Raw genomic sequence first — 25,778 nt, 5'->3', positions numbered from 1 at the left:
AGTGAGTACACCTCCCAGCTGTAATCTTTCCATGTTTCTACTTTCTGATCTGGTGGTCTTCTACCGTAAACAAAAATTTTATAAATGGGTATACGGAGTTACCTCTTAACCGTTGGCAGTTGGAGATTAAGAGTAAAGTTAAATTTATGCCCATTTTCATAATAATTGACTGACAGTTTATCGAACGAATTTGTATGGTAATAGTAGGTGTAAAGTTTATAATAACTTTTATGAATATGGGGGTTAATTTTAAAATTTTCAAAATAAATAAAAAACACTTTTTTAAGTTAGTTTGGTTTTTAACAATTATTTTTGTAATAATATTATTTGGTATAAACAATATACATTTATTTAATATGTATAATTAGTATTATCTCCCTTTTTAAAATAAGCATTTTTAATTTTTACAAAACTACTTTATATTTAGTTAAGAGTTTTAGTTGCGTATTTTTGTAGAGCAACATTTTGTTTGTATTTCTAAATAAACTTGACTATTACCAATTACATTGTTTATTATTATTATTTTTATTTTATATTTGCTTTCTTTGTTAGTCTGATTTTATTCACAGTATTGAAACATAACTTTATAACTTTAGATTACTCAAATTTATACAAAAATAAAGGAAAAATATATTTAAACACTTATAAAACCAACACAACATTTGTCTGTGGTCAAAATAGTATAATTAAAGAAATCCTTATGACATATGTATATAAAAGTATAAGAAATATATATTTTTTCATAAAATTCACCACCAGTCAGTAGAAGAGTACCGAGTGCAAAACGGTTTTGTTACGTCTCGATTCGAATTCTTGTAGAAGCTCGTCGATATCATTATCTAAGTCATTGGATTTTGACATCTGCAAATAAAAAATAAATTTTAAAATTTAAAAATTAATGTAAGTATAAAATGATATAGCTTATATACCCTTTAGGGTATGGTCACACTAAGCAAATATTTTGCCAAAATGAGTGTCAACATTTTTTCCAGGGACATTTTTGAAATGTCTGGATATAGTTTTTGGAAACTACTCCTATTCTGATGTTATATATCCAATATGAGCTAAAAATGTTTGCTGGTTTGGGTGTGGTGACAAATTCTGTTTTTTGATTTCTGTAAAATATTTGCCCAGCGGGACCGTACCGTTAGCATGGATGTGAATTTTAAGAAAAAAAACTACTTGATTTTCATCACATCAGATTAAATATGATTAAAATGGCCATGAGTATAATCGGGATATTAGTATAATGTATAAAGCTAGAAATAAATTTTATGGGTTTAAAAACTAACACTCTAATTCAAATGTCAGACAAACCGAATAAAAATTATGAAGTCAAGAAATCAAATCCGAAAATCGGTTTACACTAAACAAAAGTTGGATTCTAACTTGACTTCAGAATTTTGGTATTGATTTCAAGCCAAAGAACAACTCAATTTTAGATCTAGATTTTTTAAAAAAATGGAATTGGCAGAAAAATCCCATTTACCCAACTTTGATTTTTATTGAGATATATTTACAGGTGGTAGACACCATTTTAAAAATCTAAATTACCTTGTCATTTTCGATAAAAGTTTTAAAGGGCGCAAAACAACTCACCATAAGTTTAAGCCTATATTTTAAGTTTTATTTTCATTAGTGCAAAAGTTTCAAATATCCGACAATTTCCTTCAAATTAACATTTTAGTTTAAAGATTCTTGTCCTTCATATCATGTAAACTTTAGGTCCCATAATTTAGCTAATATAATTTTACGTACTAGGTCAATATGTAAAAATTCTGTTTCAGGGCGGATTTTCTGCCAGATCGGAAACTTATATTTGTTTTTACCGCGTATGGCATCGGAAGTGCTCACGGATTTCGATGTTTGTAATCGCGCAGAGAAAATTAAGACCTTTTGGATGCATACGGTAAAATTTCCCTCTACTACCCTCAAAGAAGAAAAACTATTTTTTAGCACACAAAAATCTGCATTTTATTATGAAAAAACACGTAGTGCTGGATAGTCAGCAGTTTACTGAAAATGTCTGCTGATCCAAATAAATATATACGGCGTCCTATCCAGTAAAAGATTTGCTGTTACTGCGCCAAAGCATACGCATAGTACATACACATAAAAAATATCACTAAAATATTTCCAATTAAAAAGTTAATTGAACCGGAAAACTTTTTCGATTAAAAATTTAATTGATATAATTAACTTTTTAATAAAACTACAATCATTAAGTCAATTAGGTCAATGATTGAAAAATTTTTAATGAAAAACTATGTGATACAATTACTTTTTTATCAAACTCCAAAGACATATACCCATATTCATAATAATTTACTGATAGTTTATCGAATGAATTTGTATGGTAATAGTAGGTTTAAAGTGTACGTTAACTTTTATGAATATGGGGGCAAGTCTTTTAAAAAATTATTGTATTTTTTAATTTTAATAAATAATTAATTGATACAATAAATTTTGTAATCAAAATAAACACACAAAGTCAATTAACCATTTGACGACGAATGGGACATATGTGTCCCATTTCGTATTTCCGTTGTAAAATCTACATTTATCAACCAATTTAAAAAGAATATATATTCTATCGACACAGAACACATGTAGCTATGAAGTTTTAAATTTAAATTGGGGTATTTGTACGAACTTTGTGAGTGGGAAAGTTATAAACATAAAAAATGTGGAATTTTTTTTCACTAAATATTTTTTTTTTTTTTATTTTTTTTATATTTCAAGTATAGGTTGTCTAAGGTGGCTGTATTTTTGGTACAATGTGTATTAACTCCTCCTCTATCGATAACGGTTTAAATGGACTGATTCGGCTACATAGTTTTTCTATATAGGTACCGACACTAATGGGATATATGTGTCCCATTCATCGTCTAGGGTAAGAAAAATGATCAACCAACACAATGTATGGATTGAATGATACTGATTACTATTATTACCCCAAAAAACCTTAAACTCTTCTTATCTTATAGGAATAATAAAAACTTTTTTAACAATAAATTTTGGTTTGAGAGCAAGCTTACACAAAGTGCTCAAAACCAAGCACGCATGGTCATGAATACTTGCTAAGTAGCGTTTGTATGTTACAAATGCTTGCTGTTTGTATGTTACAAATGCTAACAAAGCTCATGATGTATTTTGTAGTGAATTATGTAAAGTATTTAAAAAAAAATTCTGACTATCTATTTACCTTTGAAGACGAATGCCCCATGAAATTTCTCGTAGAAGGAAATATTTTTTTAATATTTTGACGAAAAATGAATATTTATCAAATTGAGACAGAACAGCAAACAATATGTTTGCTGATCGCATTTAGGGCCTTGTAAGTATATTACAGTGCAAAAATATACCAAAAACTCCTTTCGGTTCTTAAATATGCTTTGGGGAAAAATGTATAAACTAAAAATTTTATATGTTGTTCGTTGGACCCTGCAGTACAAAAATATAACAGCAGCATCGATTGCTGTTTTTAGTATGAGTATAAAATAAAAATGAGTATAAATAATTGCATCAATTAAAAAACTGATTGAGTTTTCCAATTGACATCCATTAAATTTTTGATTGAATCAATGAAAAAATTAATTGATTTTTGCAATCAACATCAATTAAGGTTTTAATCATAATCATTTTCGTGATTGAAGATATTTCAAAAAAAAAAAAATAATTGCATCAATTAATTTCGTGAGTGAATAAAAAAAATGTTTCTGTTTCTCAAAACTCGAAAAACATCAAATATAAAGATGTTTTTCGAGTTTTTCTTACTGCGTGAGAAGGCTGTTATGATGGCCAATATTCGATGGGAGAATTTCAAGGGTTGTAACGACACCAAGCAAATATGTCCCCATTTAAACTTAAACCGCACACTAGATATGCTAGTGTTCTCAAAGCGTCAGATAGCACTCCTAATATCTGCTATAACGGGTCGCTGATAATGACTATTGTATAAGCTGTCATGATGTGGAGGAAAAGGTATCAATTAAACACCTCTTGTGTGAGTGTCTTGCTTTTTGTGTAAGGCGTAAGCGAATTTTAGGAGCATATAGCTTTAGATTACTGGCGTTAACTTAAGCAGTTTGTTAATGTTTTTGGAGCAATCTGGTTGGTTCAACAAAAATAAATAATAGAGAAGGTTCAGTGGTTAAGACTAGAAGTGCCCATATGTAATAGGTACTTTTAGTTAAATGAGGTATCACAATGGACTGAATAGTCTAAGTGAGCATGAAATTTTATCGGGCTGCCACTTTAACCTAACCTAAATATAAAGAAAATATTAGTATTTTTGGTTATTCATTAAAGTGATGGAAAATTATTTAATTAAAACTGTATTTCAAACAATCAAACTAAAAACACTATGTAAGTTAAGAAAGCAATTGATAATACGTTTTACGTTTTTAATTGAAATGAAATTATTTGAGATTTGCAATCAACATCAAATAAAATTTTAGTTGAATCAATTAAAAAATTAATTGAAATTTGTTAATGAAATCAATTTTGTAATCAATTATTTTTTATGCCCAAATAAAAATTTGATTGATATCATCATTCCCGTAGTTGAAGGCATTTCTATTAGATTTAATTTAGTGGTTGAATCAGAAAAATTGTTTTCGTTGTGTTATTTTTACACACTAAACGTCTAATTGTTCAGAGTATAAAAACTTTGATCTGGGCGATAACGCGGCTTCCAGAAACATTGGTCCTGAACCCACATTGTATGTTTCTGTTAGAAATCACCAATTCTAATTCCATTATTGCACTACCATAATGAATGGATTTAAGGATTTAAACTTGGTCATACGAAATGCGTAAGAAAGTTGAAAAAATACAATTTTCAGAGGAACGCGTGGGTCATTTTCTACGCGACATTTTGTGATTTAGGGTCACGTTTTGTTTACACTGGGAAAAGTTTTGAGTTGAAAATTAATTTAATTTAGTGATTTTACATTTCTGGGAGTTAATAACCTTTATATACAATACACTAAAGGAAACACCTCACGGATTTGTACACTTATTGCTGGAAATATTGACAAAATCTAGATAATTAAGACAGTGCTCATCAAATACAGTGAAAATAACAGCTTTAAAATTAATTACTTCAATTAAGTAACCGCGAAATTTTAAATGCGAAAAATGAGCATAGTACCGAAAACATTTACTATTGCTAAAATTGCCAACGTTGTAATTTTAAAACCCAATTGTATTTACGTCATTTTTCGCTATGTTTGCAAAACATTTTTAGAGTGTATCTTTTAAAGTAATTTTAATATTCATCTTGTTTACATCCTGTTTCTAGTTGTTATACTTTCATTACATTTCTTCTAACTGATAATGGTGTACTCACCGAATAGAAGATGCCCACCAAAAAGATATGTTCGTAATAAAAATTTAGAGTATTGGCAGACGTTTGTGTCGATTATAACGCCATTACAAACTTTTATTATTCCTGACTAAAACAATATCAAGAGTCTCGGCTTTAATATTTGTTGCCTTCTTAAGTATTGGTGCCATGTAATCTTCGAAAAAATACGTTGGTAACTTTCTGAAAAAAATATCCGTGGTAGCGGAATAATCGAATCAAATTCCATAGAAAATTTCGTATGATCTTTAAATCGACTAAACTGCATAATTTGAATTTGTCAAAAATTCTACTTTTCTCATATTTAAAAAAAATAGTAGATTTAATTTTTTTAATTGGTGTTTTAACAAACCAATAGATGCTTTCTTTCTGACCCATATAGTCCATTCTAAACAATGGCTGCATACTTTTCTCCCATTTTTCTGCTGTGATTATGGAAAAAATTCATTGAGTGTAGTAAACCCCCTTTTTAGTTTTGACTATACTCTACAAATACTATCTTTTCGAAATTAAGCCCGATGGTCGGTAGTTCCGGATAAAACATCCCATAAAGAAAATTCAAAGAGAGCAGCTAAGCGACCTATATTAGGAAATATATAAAACAAATTGTTTAATATTATTTGTTTCTCATGTACTATATTTATGCATGTATTATCTTCTTTGTGATGAGTACGAATGCAAGTCCCAACAAATCCCATTCTAAGATTTTCATCTTCTTCTTGAGTCTTGTAATTATTGTCATTGTCATCATCGAAATTTGTAAATGACAATTGTAGAGTTTTGCAACAACTATTGATCATTACCATATTTATCATGTCCGTTATGAGAAAAGCACCCATAAGTGCCTCCTCATGGTTGTCTTCGATATCAACATTGAATATGTGTACAGGGCGATTATCAGTCACTTCAATCGATTCCATATATTCCAGCACTTGGTCATAAACTCGCTCCTCCACAGTTACAATTATATCGAACTTTTCCTTGCACTCTTGAAAACGTTCAGGACACTTTTTTATTCTTCGATTACGATCCAACATATGCAGCAGACCATTTTGTGTATAGCTTTAGATGGGAAAAGACAGTAATTAATATATTGTTTATATCATTTTTAGTCCAAAAGAGAGGCGTTTCGATATAGTTCATCAGTACCATATCGAAATTGGTTCTACTTACTATTGTTTATCTTTGTTGCACAAATCGTTATAGATGAAATCATAGCTTGTGCCAAATTCATACACATTGGGCTTATCAATAGCTGTCCCAGGTAATTTCACCGTTTGTCCCACTCCAAAGCTTTTCACGTAAAATCCCTTTTTTGATAGAAAATTATGTGCCTCCATGCTTCGGTTCATATTGGATGAACAAACAACGGCAATTGATAAATTACTATTTATAGACATATTAGTAGTGTCCTTTATTCTATATGACCTTAAATTATTAGTTTATTCCAACCGGCTAGGATGTGGGAATATGAGATAATAACACCGATGAAATAGTAAATCCTAAAATGAGGATGAAAGGCTGATCCAAAGTACGAAGTCGGGATAATGTGTGTTTGCCAGTGTGTCGTTGCCGTTCACGTTTGGCGTACGTCAAATTTAATATAGGTAATGCTGCGAAATCATCAAATCCAGTAAGTCACAACTCAGACCAATAAACACAAATATTTGAAAAATGCTAGAATTCAATAACTATTCGAACATTTTTCAAAGGAACGTGTGAGAAACCGCATTCTCCATAAAAAAGTTTTTACAAAATTTTCTATAGAAATAAAAATTTGACAAATTTCTATAGAAATAAACTTTTGACAATATTTTCTATAGAAATAAAATATTGAGAAAACTTTCTATAGAAATAAAATTTTCTATAGAAACAAAATTTTGACAAAATTTCCTATAGAAATAAAATATTGACAAAATTTTCTATAGAAATTAAATTTTGACAAAATTTTCTATAGAAATAAAATTTTGACAAAATTGTCTATAGAATCACAAATAAAAATTAGTTGGTTCAATGAGGTTCTAAATTCAAGCAACTAATATTGGTTTTCTGTATAGAAGTAAAAAACGGGACCTAACATCACCTTAGGTTGTTCATATTGTTACGTTTTTATATTTAGGCGTTTTTAATTACCCGACAATTAAAACACAGTTCTTTTAAATAACGACAATCTACAATTTATTTACTATGACTTCACACTTTACAATTCGTTCACACTGGAGTTATTCGTTTGACGCTTTAATTAAGACTGACTCGTTAGCAGCATGCGAGCGCTTTTATATATGACGGTGTGGCAATACGAGAACATTCTGGTAGCACAACAATATTCTGGCAACGCCAGAACATTCTTAGACAATGCTAGAAGGATCTACGACCATTAAGTTGTTTACCTGGTGGCTGCCAAACACATACACACTCACATAGATATATGCTCGCATTACTACAACAACAACAATAATGACAATAGACAATGAGATGAAATGAGAATGCAGAATAACAAAGCAAAGGGGTTGCTATTCTATGAGAGAGTAAGAACTAACATTTCGGTAAGCAAACAAAAGAACATAAAAGAAATTCAGGAAAATACTAGAAAATGAATAGATGATTCCAACAAGTGATAGCGAAATGTTATCGTTACAATTTGAAATTTTAAATTAACGGAAACTAATTTAAATAAACTTATATCTATAATTATCAAATTCGTAACACTGCCTCCCGCTTAAGCCTGTTCGTCCCGAACAGGCACAGAACCTGTTCCGTAAGGAGCCAATCGTTCCAGATGTACAACTTTCATCTTTGATCTAGGGCTGTCGTCCTTCTGAATCCGGTATACAACATCATTGATCTTCTTGATGACTTTGTATGGGCCTTCCCACTGTGTTTGCAGTTTAGGACACAATCCTTTCTTTCGTTGCGGGTTAAATAGCAGAACCAATTCTTCTTCTTGGAAGCCCTCAGTATTTACAGCACGATCGTATCTCGCCTTCATTCTGTTGCTGACCATTTTTATTTTGTTGCGCACTGATTCGTGAACTTCACCGAAAGTGTTTGGGATGTCGTTTCTGTTTTCTTCCATGGCGAGCTCATTAGGTTTAGCGCCGAATATCAAATCTCCAGGCAACTTTAACTCAGTTCCGAATAGAATATTGGCCGGTGTTCGAGAGGTGGAATCATGAATGGCAGATCTATAGGACAGCAAAAACTTTGGTATATGCTCGTCCCAGTCCCTCTGGCCGTTGTCCACCACTTTTCGAAGATGTTCCTCCAGAGTGCGATTAAACCTTTCTACCATGCCATCGGATTGTGGATGTAATGGTGTAGTCCTCGTTTTCTTGATACCAAAGGATTCACACATCTCTTTGAATATGGCCGATTCAAAATTTCTTCCCTGGTCTGAGTGAATCTCGGACGGCACACCGTAGCGACATATCCAGTTTTTGTTGACAACATCCACAATCGTTTTTGCCTCTTGGTTTGGAATTGCATACACCTCCGGCCATTTACTGAAGTAATCCATGACCACAAGGACATAACGGTTTCCAGAATCACTTACTGGGAAAGGGCCTGCCACGTCCATTGCTATTCTTTCAAACGGGGCTCCTGGTCTATATTCTTGCATAGGACCTCGACTTTTCCTTGTTGGACCTTTCGCCTTCATGCACTTCTCGCAATTGGCTACCCATTCAGCAATTGATTTCTGGCATCCAACCCAGTAGAATCGTTGCTTCACTTTATCGGCGGTTTTGGTTATTCCCAGATGACCTCCACTGGGACCATTATGGAACTCCGCCAAAACGTCTCTTATTTTGGAATCTGGAACGATGATCAAATTTCGGCTGCTCTTGCCATCTTCGCTTTCCCATTTACGTTGCAGGGATCCATTGACTAGAACTAAACTATCCCATTGAGCCCAGTATGCTTTCATAAGTGGACTTTCGGCTGCGATGTCTTTCTTGCTGGGTTTCTTATTTTCTTGTTTTGCCGAAATAATTTTTCTCAGAATGGGATCTTTACGTTGCTCTGTTGACCAGTCTGTGCCAGATTCGATGTGTAACTGCCTGACATTTACAACTGTCTCCTTTGGTTCAGCCTTCGAGTAGCGTCTGCTTTCTACATTGCAATGCCGTCGTGTCAAGGCTTGCTCAATAACTTGTTTGCCACCTTTTCTATTATCCGCAAAATTTGAATTTGAGTCGCTTGGCTTTGTGGTCGCCTTCTTCTGATTATTGTTTAATGGAGATGGCGAGATTGACCCCGACGTTTTACGCCACGCTTTACATTCCCGGGAAAGATGTCCAGCCTTATCACAGTTATAGCATTTCATTCTAGATTTATTTGCTTGCTGCTTCATTTCTTGCATTATCTGCTTTAGAGCCTCTTTTACCAATTCAATGACCGATTTCAATTCTTCACACTCGGTCTCTACTCTGCGTACTTTGTGAATTTGAGGCCGTGCCAGCAATCTCGCAGTCTCTTGTACAAGTGCAAATGTTACTGTTTCTGTGAATGTAGCTTTTTGTGCGGTATATGTTGCACATTTTATCTCAGGGTCTCGAATGCCATTCACAAATGTCTCAATCTTGATACGATCTATAAGAGGATGATTCTCTCCAGGGTATGCCAAAAGCACTAGCCGCTCAACTTCTGTTGCGAAATCTTGTAGGGTTTCATTCGATTTCTGGATTCTTCCTCTCAATTCCATTCTGAAGATGTCCTGCTTGTGCTCTCCACCATACTTGCGTTGAAGTGCCGCTATTACTTCATTATAGTTATTTCTAGAAGAAGCGGGAATGCTTTGTATCACATCAGCAGCATTGCCCTTTAATGCCAATAGAAGTTCAATTGCTTTATCATCGTCATTCCACAAATTTCTACAAGCAACCATTTCGAATTGGAATTTGAAGACATCAAATGACGTTGAGCCATCGAAAACAGGAGTTTTGATTTTAGAGCCCACGATGACGCGCACTGGACCACCTTTAATTTCCAGCTCTGACATTTTTTTCTCGATGTGCAGAAACTTCTCATCATGAACCATAATTTTCTCATCCACGGAAAGAACTTTCTTATCCAATTCCACAATTTGATTTTCTATATGGTCCACACGTTTCTCCATGCCTTCAGAAATTTGTTGTAATTTTTCGTTGAGAATTCTAGAATTTTCGTCGAATTTTTCTTCCAATTTTCTAGAACTTGCTTCCATTTGTAGGGCATTTTCTTTCAGCAATTTTCTAGAATTTTCTTCCATTTTTCTAGAATTCTCATCCATGATTTTTCTAGAGTTTTCTTCCATCATTTTGCTCAACACATTGAGCATTGATGTGTAATCCACAACACTTGAAGCCACAGATGGAGTTTCTACACTGCTTGTATTGACGAGTATTGATTCATCAATGTCTTCCTTATAATCAAACTCATGCGTCGCAATGTCCATATTACGCCGTTCAAACTCTTCCAGTAGACGCTTTTGAAGCTGGGCCTTATTGCCTGTTGTCGGCAGCTCCAGTTTGCTCAATTCCTTTTTTAAGTCTTCCACACGAAGCTCATTAAACTTCATTGTAGATTTTTTTTCGTTATTTCACTTCCGACACCAATTGTTACGTTTTTATATTTAGGCGTTTTTAATTACCCGACAATTAAAACACAGTTCTTTTAAATAACGACAATCTACAATTTATTTACTATGACTTCACACTTTACAATTCGTTCACACTGGAGTTATTCGTTTGACGCTTTAATTAAGACTGACTCGTTAGCAGCATGCGAGCGCTTTTATATATGACGGTGTGGCAATACGAGAACATTCTGGTAGCACAACAATATTCTGGCAACGCCAGAACATTCTTAGACAATGCTAGAAGGATCTACGACCATTAAGTTGTTTACCTGGTGGCTGCCAAACACATACACACTCACATAGATATATGCTCGCATTACTACAACAACAACAATAATGACAATAGACAATGAGATGAAATGAGAATGCAGAATAACAAAGCAAAGGGGTTGCTATTCTATGAGAGAGTAAGAACTAACATTTCGGTAAGCAAACAAAAGAACATAAAAGAAATTCAGGAAAATACTAGAAAATGAATAGATGATTCCAACAAGTGATAGCGAAATGTTATCGTTACAATTTGAAATTTTAAATTAACGGAAACTAATTTAAATAAACTTATATCTATAATTATCAAATTCGTAACAATATGAATAGTAGCAAAAATTCAATCTTGAAGAAAAAACGAAAATGAGTAGACATGGAAAACTAGATGTTAGTAAAATTCTACCAAAAATGGTAGTTTGGTAATGTTTTTATGTTTTAAAAGATTTTGCAAAATATTCATCTACAACTAAAAGCTACTTCATACATTTTCGATAAAAATAAAATTTTGACAAACTTTTCTATAGAAATAAAATGTTGACAAAATTTTCTATAGAAATGAATTTTTGACAATATTTTCTATAAAAATAAAATATTGAGAAAATTTTCTATAGAAATAAAATTTTGACAAAAATTTTTATAGAAATAAATTTTTGACAAAAATTTCTATGGAAATAAAATTGTGAGAAAAATTTCTATAGAAATAAAATTTTGAGTAAAATTTCTATAGATATAAAATTTTGACAAAATTTTCTATAGAAATAAAATCTTTTGTTTTGTATTTTTTGGCAAAATTTTCTCCAAATTTTGGTAGATTTTTATTGGCTCGAGTGGCAACCTTATGTTTGCTACTAATTCGATATTGTAACTACCTAATAAACACAAGCATTGGAGAAATGCTTATATTCAATCCCTGCCAATATTTTTTGAATTTGACGGCGCATCTGAGAATCCCCACCACGTCGAAAACAATCGTATACGACATCCAAAACTCGTCGGAAAAGCGCCTTGACTATTGAGAAGTTGTACCACGCCAAGTTACCACAAAAAAAGTATCGCATGAGTGCAATTATTAGGTGCCTTTTTTAATAAATTTAGAACTACGCCAATAAGAGCCCCTTCAAACAATCAGAAAAAGTGCATTTTAAGATAGTTGTAAAAGAATCATTGTGGTCAAGTAAAACACGATTGTTTACATGTTTATTAATTGATTAAACATTTATAAATTCTTATAAATATGTATAACATTTATACCACTATCACGACACATTTAACATAACTTTTTTTATTAATAAAAGAATGATGTTGGTTTACACGTAGCAAGTTACATGTTGCAGCGTCGGAGGCAGCGTGTCCGGAAAAATATTTGAAAAACAAACAAAACTTTATTCCATTTGGAAAGTCGAAAATTGTTCACCATATACCTTTCACAATTTTAAGCGTTTTTTTTTTGTATTAATGTCATTTATTTCAAAATATTATTATGAGACTACAATAAACAATAGTTTACATAAGTATTTATACACACAATTTTAAGCGTAATAACTATGTTTTCAGCACTTCATTATCGATTTTATTTAAATAAATTATAAGAAGCTAGTTGCGCTTGGTGTTTCACAAAATATACAATGGCTCTTGTAACAATAGTGATGGCAAAATACTTTCATGTACATTTCATACCTATTGGAAAATTTGTTGAAGGCAAGCAGTTTGCAAGGCCATTTGAATTAATGTTGAAGATGGGATTCACTATCAAATTGATCAATTTGATAGTAAATCCCATCTTCAACATTAATTCAAATGGCATTGCAAATTGTTTGCTTTCAACAAATTTTCCAATAGGTTTGAAGCATTAAAATGAAATTTAGTTTGAAAAGTTGTTGCTAATATGTTGGGAAATTGTTGCTAACATGTTGAATTCTACTGTTGAGGGTAATGTCTGTTTTTTGTTGAGAACGCGATTTTCTCAACAATTTCTCAAATTGAATTCTAATCTAATTCTTTGAAAAAATGTTTGAAAGCGTATGGAATATAAGCATTTCTCCAATGCTTGTGTTTATTGGGAAATGCTTTTCAGGGATGTAAAAGTTGGTGCAATTGTACTAATTTTGGAACATCCCAAAATTACAATTGTACTAAAATTGCCTACTTGGTACAATTTGAAATATTCAATTCATGTTCAAAATTCATTGGAGGTCTCAGCGGCAAAATGGGTTATATAATAATTTTGTCCAATATAAATTATCTTGTTCACAACTTTACAGTAAAATGGGTTCAAAAGTGCCCATTTAAAATCAGAATTTCGATGTGTAGGGCACCCACCGACAAAAATTTGCTGATATCGATCTTTTCACTCTAAAATACTGAAATGTATTAAAATATGATATAGTTAGAATATTATGAAGTACTTCCGTTGCACGTTAATGTTGATGCTGAAGTCATATCGAAACTTCTGCCAGATCATGGACAACTCCTGATGGAGATGAAAAGTTTCTAATATTGAATGTCTGAATGAGATGCTAAATTTGCAAGTATTGTGATATATCTTGAATCGTTTTTTTCGGTTGAAATTTACTACAATTTGATATCTAAAAGTACACTTTTTATTTACGTTGGTACAATTTACAAATACGATTTTCCTTCCCAGGTGCTTTGCTAACTTCTAATATCAACTCTGATATAAGTTGCCCATCACTGAGACCGAAAACCAATTTTGCAAAAATCATATCGAGTGGAACAAATGTAGTTTATCCCGTTTATAATCTCATAAGAAGTTATAAAAGTGCCGTATATTAATATTTCGGCATTTAAATAATATTGGTTATAAAATTTCGTGCAGTTTTTACACAATTGTTCTGTGCTTCGTTTATTCCAGCCGGCTAAACTGGTAAGTATTAATGAATGCGTTGAGCAGATTTGATGATTTATTTCAAGAGTGGCATAACACGGAAAGTTGGGGGAATATACGCTTGATAAATACTGATTTAAGCCAAATATTTTCGCATATTCCTACTTGGAGTTTTCATTGGGGACCTAAATCGAAATTTTCACATACGCCAACACTTTTATTAAAATATACACTAGGATAAGATTATTTCTAATTGCTTTTATTTCTTTACTTATGTAGAAGTGACAAAGCAAATCATGGAGGATGATATTTTGCTTAAACAGCCGAATGATAGACGCTTGGAAGAAAATCCAACTCTTCCCCCTGGACCACCAGGGGCAGAATTCGATGCGCCCGAATTTGGTAAGATTATAGTTATTTGGTTTATAATAGCAATTTCAAATCCAGGATATTAAGTTTTTATTTGAAATTATATATCAATGGTGGCATAGAATTATTTTCCTCAATGTATCATTTTTATATTTCTAGATACCAAAAAGGCACCTCCCAAGCCTCCTTCGAAAGAGGACACCGCAGCATCTGCTGAAAAGCCAAGTAGACGCCGCTCACCCTCCGGCAGTCCGCCGCGGAAACGTAGGTCGAGCTCACGTGGTCGACGATCACCTACGTCTCCACCCCATAGCCGCAATAGAAGTCGTCGTTCTCCATCTCCACGTCGTAGTCGTTTCCGGGACTATTCACCTGATAGACGCCGGTACCGTAGGTCACCGGATCGTCGTCGCTATAACAATAGAGGAAGTGGTCGTGACCGTTACAGAGGACGTGGCAGAAGTTCTAGTCGCTCTATAAGCCGTAGTCCAACACCACCACGGAGAGGAGGAAATCGATGGTCACCAAAAAAGAAACCAAGTTCTCCTACCCATCCACCACCTACAATTACTGCCACGGCACCTCCTCCACCCTATGGAGTAATGCCTCAAATGTATGGTGATGCTTACGGAGCAACCGGGGGCTATAATCAATATAACGTACCGCCGCCACAATCGAATTTTGTACAACCACCCGATTCATATGCCGGTATACAGCCGCAACCAGGAGGTTTTAGTGCAGCTTATCCTCCACCTGGAACATGGGGTGTAGGTATGTACATAAGAAAACTGCAATATGTTTAATAGAGGAAAATTGGAAAATGTGATGTCCTAGGTGGACATCACATTATATTTTTAAATATTTTTTTCTGTTTCCAGTAATTCACAATAATTTTGGTACTTATGGAAACCTCTTTATGTTCTTTTGGATTGTTCAGGTCATCAAGTTTAGGTACCCTCAAATTCCACATCATTTGACAAAACACCTCAGTTTTATCGATTAAAATATTTAAGGGGTTTAGCCGTTCTCATATTAAAGATTTTTATTAGTTTTTTTTTTCAATTTTTCAATCCCAATGCGCAAATCTCGTCTTTTTATAATTTTTAACTATGACTTCACAATTTATGATAATTATCAAACCTTAATTTTTCAATGGTATTGTACAAATCGACTAATCTATCGATCAATGAGTTTTGACTTTGTCTTTGACGATAATGTTTGTTCCGACTTAGATGTCATCTTTAATTTGAATTTTTTTATCTTGACAACCTATGAATTTGTGGTTAAGAAAAGGCAATAACATCGGAATTTTACGCAAAAAATATATTTAAAAAATCTTGATGTTAGAACAGTCTGCTAAAAAGACTGACGTCGCCCCAAAGATTATAATTTTTTGTTTGAGTTGAGGCAATCGATTTTAAAGAATAGAATACATTTCTACTATTTTAGCCACTGTAACTCCGTTCTCTTTTCAAGCAGAACTTCTACTGTGTCCTCTAACAAATATAAATGTAGTATTAGGGAACTAAATAGATTTCGTATGTAGTTGATGTGAAGACCAAGGCATATATTTTTTTTTATAAACTTCAGGACAAATTGTATTTCAAGAAATTCTATAAAAATCAATAAATATTCCCCATTTTCCTCCACGTACTATTGAAATTATATATTTTTCAATTTTCTCCAGACGCTTATGGTCAACAACAATGGATAGCACCACCACCAACCCAAATGCGTCAAATTCCACCACCACAACAGCAACAACCACCACCACAACAACAGCCACCTCCAGTTCAACCACAAGCTCCTGCAGTCACGGCTCCAGTGTCTGTTCCACAAAAAGCACCAGTGGTAACCACAAATACCACTGTACCACCCCCAACAACTTTACCAAAATCCCTTCATGTATTACCCGATGCTGCTCCCGGAACTGTCGAAGCTAATCCCCAACATGATGGTATGTCAACATTAAACAGTTTTTCCCATATTTCAATAAAACAATATATTCTAATACATAAATATTTACAATTTAATTTGAAACCATAAATTTGCAATACGTGTAACGAAAAACATGATACATACATTTGACAACGTATAGCAAAAGCTTTAATGAAAGCTCTTAAGGTCTATTGATTGATTGATTGATGTATTTCATCCCGATCCCATAAGCCATAAAGACGACGTCCACAATTGAGAGCATACACAAACTAGTATGAGATCATAACATGATAACTTGCTATATGTTAGCAAAAATAACAAAGAGCTTCGTAAATGAAATTTTGAAAATTTTCCCAAATTAAATATGTGCTAATTTCTATTATTATCTATTGTTTATGTTTTCCATGTGAATCCATCAAACAGCTGTGGCCCAAGAAGCCGAAAATCAACGGGACGAGCTTAAAAAACAACGTACCAGTTATCTGAAAAAGACTGCAGTATTGAAAAAGGAATTGAAAATGTTGAAGGAACAAAGAAAAGACCTACATTCGGGCAAGGCTCCGGCTTCGCCCACCACCAAGGGTTTCATCGATGAGAATGAAAAACTCCAGGTATGTTTGTTGTGCTTTGTGTCGCATTGATAATTTGATAGGCTTTATTTGAGTGGAATTTATATTTGTGTTTTTCCTAAGATGTAAACAAAAATATGTTTTGTCCTTTATATTTTTCCAAGAACTTGTCTTGATTGAATTGCACTTTTGGTTCATATAGTGTTTGAATAATGAAATTTTTCTTTAGCCCATTGATCCCACTGTTGTTGTTCTAAAAAATGCATACATACTACTCGTACATCGTAAAAAAATATTAGTGTACATAAACATACCAATATGTGTATATTTGTGAGACATTAACATCTCGAGTTCGACTGGTCGTGAAGAGAACCAACTGAGTAATTATCGTGCCTGTGCTCCTAACCAATGGTGATAATTGTGGGAATTTCCTGGACATTCCAGTCATGCAGAAACAACAAAAATGTATATCTATTGTTTATAATTAGTTTAAGAAATGTTGTAATTAGGTTATATATATATATTTATGTGTAAAACCTAATATTAAGCTGAAAATTAGAAGATGGGAGCTTTGAACCTCGATTCTCGGAAATTGTCCATTTGAACGGAAAAGATGTCTCCCGGGGAAAACTGGCTCCGAACTACTTATGGATCTAATATCTTCACCGAACTCTAGTTGGCTGCACCAGTACCTCACCACCAAATCCACAAACAGAATAAAAGCATAAATACAAATTTGATATACACTTGTCACCGAATTGATGATATTAACCTATTCCATTCAATCATTTTTTACTTTTTTAGAATCAAATTCAAAAGAAGCTTAGCACTATAGAGAATGTGATCGATATGCTGACTGGTATCATAGGAGATGAAAACATTGACAAAGACGATGAGCCCACTGATGAAGGTGATGCCGACCAGCTTTTAAAAGACGCTGCTGCCTCAGCTAAAGCTTCATCTTTATTAGCTTCAGTATCTACACATAAACATTCTGAAAAGAAAGATCACTCCGAAAAGGCGAAGAAGAAACAAAGTTCTTCATCATCGTCCGACGAAAGTTCGTCGGATTCATCATCTAGTTCATCGGATTCGTCATCTTCATCGGATGAAGAAGAGAGTCGTAAAAAGCCCGAAGAAGACGATGATAGTTCACCGGAGCGTTTAAAAAAGAAAGTAATAGAGTCTATGAAAAATAAGGAGAAAGACGTTGTGCGAAAAGCTGAAGTGAAAATGTAAGTATTGTAATAATTTATTTATTTCATTCAGAATAAAGTAGCTATGACCCAAAAGCTACACAATAATTATCTTACTTTAGCACAATTTAAGTAGATTTTCGTACAAATTATCCACTAATAATGAGAAAAACTCCTTGTGACAATACCATTGCTAGATGATGTGAATGCACACCATTACTTGTAGGTTTACAGAGTTAGGAGAAGTGTTGCCAGTATAAATTATGATGTTTTCGTCCCCAAAAATTCCCAATTTAAACTTAAATTTCTCACAAAAATCCCCAATACATTTTCGAAAAAAATAATAGCTGCAATAAGATCAAGATTTCGAACAACAACACCAAAAGACTATTGATCGTCTTCCAAATGCTAGACAAAATAGGAGTTCGGTCCCAAAAATTTACAGCTAAATATTCAAGTAGTAAAATTGTGTGTTAGACACGTTGCCACAGTTGGCAGAATTCTACCAAAAATAGTAGATTTTATGTTTTTGGTAGATTGTTGGAATTTTTGATGTTTTGGTAGAGTTTGTTAGGCATGTATTTCATAGATTTTCTATAGAAATAAACTTCTGACAAAATTTTCTATATAGAAAAAAATGTTCTACATAGAAATAAAATTTTGAGAAAATTTTCTAAATAAGTTTTCCATGGAAAAAAATATTTTTAATAGATTTTTCTATAGAAATAAAATTTTGACATACAATTTTCTATATAGAAAATTTTCTGTAAAAATATTTTTTTTTTACAGAATTTTCAATAGAAATAAAATTTTGACAAAATCTTCAATAGAAATAAAATTTTGATAAAATTTTCAATAGAAATAAAATTTTGACAAAATTTTCAATAGAAATAAAATTTTGACATACAATTTTCTATATAGAAAGTTTTCTATACAAATAAATTTTTGTGGCAAAATTTTCAATAGAAATAAAATTTTAACAAAATTTTTTATAGAAATAAAATTTTGACAAAATTTTCAATATAAATAAAGTTTTGCCAAAAATTTCTATAGAACTAAAATTTTGATAAAATTTTAGTTCTATAGAAATAAAATTTTGACAAAATGTTCTATAGAAATAAAGTTTTGCCAAAAATTTCTATAGAAATAAAATTTTGACAAAATTTTCTATAGAAATAAAATTTTGAGAAAATTATCTATAGAAATAAAATTTTGACAAAATTTTCTATAGACATAAAATTTTGACATTTTCTTCAGAAATAAAATTTTTGCAAAATAGTTATAAAAATACAATTTTGACAAAATTTCCTATGGAAATAGAATTTTGTTAAAAAGATTAAACCGCTTTCTCGAAAAAATCCCAAAATTTATGAAAATTCCCCATCAAATCCCCAAGTTCCCCCAGTCACGAAAATATATCCCCAGTTTGGGGAAAAATCCCCAACAACACTGGTTAGGGGAGATTATATTGCAGATAAGGTGGATGATCTTATGCTGACTTGCATAAGGACATCCTGGCTCTACTTAACGTGTATATTAAATTAACTAATGCCAAAACTCAGCAAACAACAAATTTTGCAATTAACCTTTATTCATAATATGACCCTTTCCTTCTTTATAGACCAACTAAAAAGGAACGATTTAACTACGTATTCTATGATCCAGAAATGCATTGGTGTCAAATTTGCAATATATTTCCAAAAACAGCAAAAGATTATCTCAATCATTTGCATACCAAAGAACACATGGATCGAGAGACAATTGAAACTCCTTGGCACACCGATATGGTAACCGATGTAAGTTTGAAATTTGGTAAATTCTAATACCCGAGTACTAATTTGTTCATCTAAATTTAATTCAGCAATTTCCCACGTATGAGAATGTTCCAACTAAAAGAACACCAATAAGAGGTTTAACATTCTTTGTTCCGGCTACTTCGTGGTTTTGCAAACTATGCAGTATATGGATGGGTGATTTGCATTGCGCATCCACACATTTAAAATCCCAGTTACATGCCAGTAAATATAATGTATGTTTAACATCTATATTATATTGAGTTTTATCGTATTAAATTCTTACTGAAAACTAAGTTTTTAGTCTGCAATTCATTAGAGTTTTAATGGGAATGAAATCCTAGTTCTAAATTTAAGATTAAAGATTTTTATCTCTCTTTTTAGTCGTTTTTGGAAGAAAATCCCCACTATGAGGTCAATTGGTTGGCTGATCGTCAAAAGGTTTTGAATGAACAAAAAACTAACACTTTACCACAACAGATTACTTCAGTATCCACAACAGCTGCTGAGCGCAAAAAATCTAAAAAGGATGAGGAGAAATCGAAAAAACGGAAAAAGAAAAGGTAAATAAATCACAAAATGCATAACAAAAAATAAAATGGGCGGCGAAATGACCAACCAATAGTCTCCCAACAGTCAACTATAAAGTCTGTGTTGTTTGTGATGGTTCGGATTTTTTTTGAAGGCCTTCACCTATTGACAGGTTTTATGACTGCAAACTACACACACAAAATTTTTTTCTGATTCAAATTAGTTGATCTAGGTTAGGTTAGGTGGCAGCCCGATGTATCAGGCTCACTTAGAATATTCAGACCATACCATTGTGATACCACATTGGTGAACTTCTCTCTTATCACTGAGTGCTGCCCGATTCCATGTTAAGCTCAATGACAAGGGACCTCCGTTTTATAGCCGAGTCCGAACGGTGTTCCACATTGCAGTGAAACGACTTAGAGAAGTTTTGAAACCCTCAGAAATGTCACCAGCATTACTGAGGTTGAAGCAGGAATCGAACCCACGACCTTGTGTATTCAAGGCGGGCATGCTAACCATTGCACCACGGTGGCTCCCATTAATTGATCTAATTAATTTTTTAATTGAAATGTCTTCAATCACAGAAATTATAGTATCAGTTAAAAAATTAATTGAAAGTCAATTAAACAATTAATTGATTGACTTCGAACAAATAAAATTGAAAAAAAAAAATAAAAAAAAATTTTGAATCAATTAAGTTTTTAATAGAATATTTTTTAAAACTCAATTAAAATTTTAATTGGAAAAATGTTCGTGAAATTTTTTTCTGTGTAGTTTTGGACTATAAATAATCAAAATGTATGAGTATTTGGAAATCCAAAATTATGCAGACTTCTGACCACTTTGGACTATAGTTTTATATATCCATCACACCAAAATAAACGCTAGATTTGGGAGACTAGTAAACGAACTTGTTCATTCGATGTATAAAGAGTTTGTGCCTTGATCTTAAACCCAAACTCGATTCAAAAAATGTTGGCTTAAAAGATCACCAAAAAGGTCCTATTCGTACACAACAAAAAAAAATTAAAATTTTTTGACTTAAATTTAAAAAATGCTCCATTTATTCATTTTTTTTTAATGAAAACAAAAATTAATTGAATTAATTAAATTTTTAATTGGATAAATTTTTTAGTTGACTGATTAATTTCGGGATGCAAATTATTTTTTTTGAAGAAAAAAAATTTTTTTTTTTCAAACTCAAAAAAGTTATTATTCGTAACAGCAAAAAAGTTTGCTATTCTTTTGCTGAAAAGGAAAAAAATGTTTTTACTGAAAGCCATTAATGTAATTGTTTTGACAAACGTCCATTAATTGAAAATAGTTTCCTTTGCTGAAATAGCAAACAAATACTGTTGAATTAGCGAACGTGTTTACCGAATGTTTTTGATAAACATCGCTGCTGAAGTAGCAAACTGCTATAACAAATGTTGTTGCATCATCAAAAGCTACTAATTGTTTTTTAATGTTTGAAAGTTCAATGTGTACTATGCGTGGCTTACTGCCACAGTAAGTCTCTTATCCAATAAACCGGAGTGAATTTATAATTTTATTCGTATCGGAGAAAAACTTCAGCAAACTACTAATTCTTCAGCAGTATGTCTGCTATTCGCAAATAGTCGATAGTTTGCCATTTTGCTCAAAGCACTGCTAAAATAGCATTGTTTTGAGAATGCTGAAAAACAACATTCTATAATTGCTATTACCAGCAGTCTTTTTTTCAGTGAGTGTAAAATTTCTTTTGTTTCTATTTTCAGCGACAAAAAACAGAAGAAGAAGAAAAAGAAGTCCACAAAGAGACGCAAAAAGGCCGATTCAGATTCCAGTGATTCTTCATCCAGTGATTCATCGTCCTCCTCTGATTCCGATGAACCGAAAAAGAAAAAAATACCTCCACCGGTTATAGAAATAAAAGATTTGGATAATCCAAATCCAGCTGGTGTATCGATACGGCTTTCGATGCGCAAACAAGAAGGAGCAAAGGCAGGCGATGTCGAATTGTCCAAAGCACCACCACCTCCCCAATTGAAATCAAAAGATATGCATGTCCAAAACAGTGGTGGCAAATGGACTGTTGTCCAAGAAGGTGTTAATAAATTGCAAACAAAAATCGATGATCTAGAGGATGATGGCATTATACAGGAATGGAACACAGTTCAGCCTGTTATTAGTGAAAGTGAAAAGAAGTTATTGGAACAACTCAAGGGTAAACTTAAAAACAAGAGCGGCACAGATCAAATGTCTTCGAAGAGTGCTGCAAATGCCGCTAGTAGTTCTACGGCCATTACAACCGCTCGAACTGAAGTGGAGAAAGAGAATCGCAGCAGGGATAGATTTGATCGACGAGATGCACGCAATTCAAGGGAAAATCGAGATGGGCGCTCTTCTAGGCGGCGATCTACCTCAAGAAGCCTCACGCGTAGCCGGAGTCGCGGTCGTGATTATCGCCGACATATGCGTCGTTCAAGATCCCACAGCAGAGGTCGTGGAGGTTGGCGTGGAAGAAGACGCTACGATCGTTCGCGATCCCGTTCTTTGAGAAGACGTTCTCGGTCCTATGACAGACGCAGGCGCTCCAGATCACGTACACGTTCACCTAGCCGCGGAAGGGTAGAAAAACCAATTGTTCGGCAACCAGAATTTAGGCCAAGGGTTCCAGAGAAAGACAAAGAGAAGGAAAAGAAAGCAGCTGAAAATAAAGAAAAGAAGGAAAAAGAAAAGCTAAAGAATAAACCTGCACCAACTAATAGCAAAGTCAAATTACCGTTCATAGGTAAAATGCCGGTATTCAAAAAACAAAGCAGTGGACAACAGAATGAAACAGAAAAACGTCCTGAAGACCAACAGCTGGCCCCCGGCTTTATGTATCCTGCTGTGGCAGCAATGACTAGGCCTCCAGCACCAACGGCAGCACAAATACAAATGGCTATGATGGAAGATGTCTATGGTAATGCACCACCATTCCATCCAGATGCAGGCATGATGGTAGACTATGACGATCTAATGCCAGATCCTGTACAATTTGTAAACATTATGGGACAAGCTCCTCCACCCCCTCCTCCGCAATCCAGTGATGACAAAGATATGTTACCGCCCGGAATTGATGAAGAAGAATCTGAAGAGTTTAAACCTGTTGTGGATGTGCCACCGCCACCACCACCGGGTAAAGGCGAACTACCCCAAGATTTAGAAGAAGCATTGAATATAATATTCCCAGGAGAAAAGAAAAAAGAGGACGACGATGACGCGAAATCAAAAGTTCCCAAAGGTTTGAATCAATACTAGAAAACTATATAGGGAACTTCATGTTAATTACATTATTTTTCTTTCAGGGGAAACTCAAATTATTAACGATGAACCAAAATTCCAACCAGAGGAATTGGCTAAGGATGGTATACATTTAGTAACTTTAGAAGAGACTTCACAGCTGGGATTAGATGAAGCTTCACAAATGTCAATGAATGAACCTTTAATATTTAATAGACCAGTAGCAAACACTGCTACAACACACGTTGCCGATATGGACATTGATGACTCGAACTCTCATAATGGCATTGAACAAAGTTCCCCAAAACCTGCAGAACAACCGTCAGATAGCAAACAAATAGAGATTGATGTCAAAGTTGATACGGAAATTTCTATACATTCTACAGGAAATGCAAATGACACTGACTTGGAAAATAAACATTCGAATGACGTATTGCAAATAGGACAAAGCGAACTCGCTGTAGAAGAAAAACCACTGACAGAAACATTACCAGTTCCAGAAAATCTAGAATTAACAAATGAAGATGCTGTTTTGTCGTCGATATCATCGAAAGATGTCGCCGATATTGCAGAAGTTATAACAGAAATTGATCTCTCTGATATACCACAACCACCACCTTCTCCGACAGAAAGTGAAAAGAATCGCCGTCAAGAGGAGTTGGATGATTTGGCAATGCTTGGCATTGATGCCGATGATATGGCAGCTCAGTGTATGTGAGTCACAAACTTGAGGTCTTTACGTTTTGTGAAAGGTAATGTTAGAATTTAATTCTCTTCAAAATTACAATATAATTTTATTCATTTAAAATGTATGGTATTTTAGTTGCCATATATACATGATTGAAAGTGTATTTTATGCATACCATACTTCAAACTTGAAAAAAATGAAAACTAATGATGTAGAAGATAAATCCACGCTACAATATTGATGTAAAACAAATTAATAATTCCAAAAATAAAAAACGAAACTTTTTCTCTGAAACTTTTCCAAAATAAGTAAAACTTATTTTTCACACTTTTGTTGGGGGAAAGCTAATTTTTACATGTTTATTGACCACAATTCATAAATTTTATGAAAATAAGAAAACAAGGTCAGAACTTTCGAACTTTTTAAAAGTCGGTTTCTTTTTTTTACTTTAAGAAAAAAATAAATTAATTAAAATTGCAACAGTTATACGAAGACAAAAGATGTATTAAGGGAGTACTAATTAATTAAAGTATGTACAATTATTCAATGATGAAGAAAAAAGAATTAAAGTCTTCTGAAAACCTCAATAAAATTCATGTCATACAAATGGGATCATGCCCACGCACAGCAGTGCTTGTGCAAAGCTTGCTTTTTCATAGGTTTAACTTAAACCTTATGAACAAATAAGTAACTAATGGACTTAGTTCAAATTTGTGATGAATGAATATCAGCTCTTATTTTGGTTGATACCGACCCAGAAGGATGGATTCTCATTTCAGATTTAACTGATAAACGACGAAAACCTTTATATCTAAATCTAAAGCGATTTTTATAATTTTTTGTTGGTATAGTTGGTACTACAGAAGATTACATTGGGCCAACTCCGATACACCCAAAGGAATTTGTTAGTAGAAACAGCAGAATAGTCTGCTAAAACAGCAAAAAGTCTGCTGAAAAAAGGAAAGCAGTTACTGTTTGCTGAAATAGCAAACATTTTTATTTTAAGCTCTATTACACTAAAACATGTTTTCGTTTGGCTGAAACAAATAAAAATGTCAATTTAGGGACTATCGTAACACAATTAAAACAATATTTTATGAATATCTATAGCATTTGCCCAAAAAATCTGAATATTTATCAAATTGAGGCAAAATGGTAAACAAAATATTTGCTGATAGTATTTAGGAGCTTGTAAGTATATTATAGAGCAAAAATATACCAAAACTAAAGATTTATAACCTAAAAATTTTATAATTTGTTGTTCGTTAGACCCTGAAGTACAAAAATATAACAGCAGACATCGTCTGCTGCTTTTAACAGGTTGGCT

General features: G+C 33.1%; 2 protein-coding genes across 2 annotated transcripts; one reads left to right on the top strand and one right to left on the bottom strand.

The window, feature by feature from the left end:
* Positions 1–501: 501 nt before the first annotated feature.
* On the bottom strand, positions 502–6,932 carry Ssu72 (Ssu72 CTD phosphatase). Its single transcript, XM_075300495.1, has 3 exons — positions 6,542–6,932; positions 6,172–6,430; positions 502–861 (listed from the first exon to the last, which is right to left on the bottom strand). Exons 1-3 carry the CDS (start codon positions 6,766–6,768, stop codon positions 760–762), a joined length of 588 nt encoding a protein of 195 aa, XP_075156610.1. The 5' UTR covers positions 6,769–6,932; the 3' UTR covers positions 502–759.
* Positions 6,933–13,929: 6,997 nt separating this feature from the next.
* Positions 13,930–24,765, top strand: LOC142228124 (zinc finger matrin-type protein CG9776). Its single transcript, XM_075298449.1, has 11 exons — positions 13,930–14,136; positions 14,377–14,499; positions 14,626–15,237; positions 16,154–16,423; positions 16,828–17,015; positions 17,778–18,208; positions 19,791–19,965; positions 20,031–20,198; positions 20,347–20,525; positions 22,254–23,764; positions 23,829–24,765. The coding sequence occupies exons 2-11, from the start codon at positions 14,394–14,396 to the stop codon at positions 24,479–24,481; spliced, it is 4,293 nt and encodes a 1,430-aa protein (XP_075154564.1). The 5' UTR covers positions 13,930–14,136; positions 14,377–14,393; the 3' UTR covers positions 24,482–24,765.
* Positions 24,766–25,778: the final 1,013 nt, after the last annotated feature.

Source organism: Haematobia irritans, chromosome 3 (genome assembly GCF_050003625.1).
Source record: "Haematobia irritans isolate KBUSLIRL chromosome 3, ASM5000362v1, whole genome shotgun sequence".
Lineage (NCBI taxonomy): Eukaryota > Metazoa > Arthropoda > Insecta > Diptera > Muscidae > Haematobia > Haematobia irritans.
The sequence above is the reverse complement of the archived record's forward strand: the minus strand, read 5'-3'. Positions and strand labels throughout refer to the sequence as shown.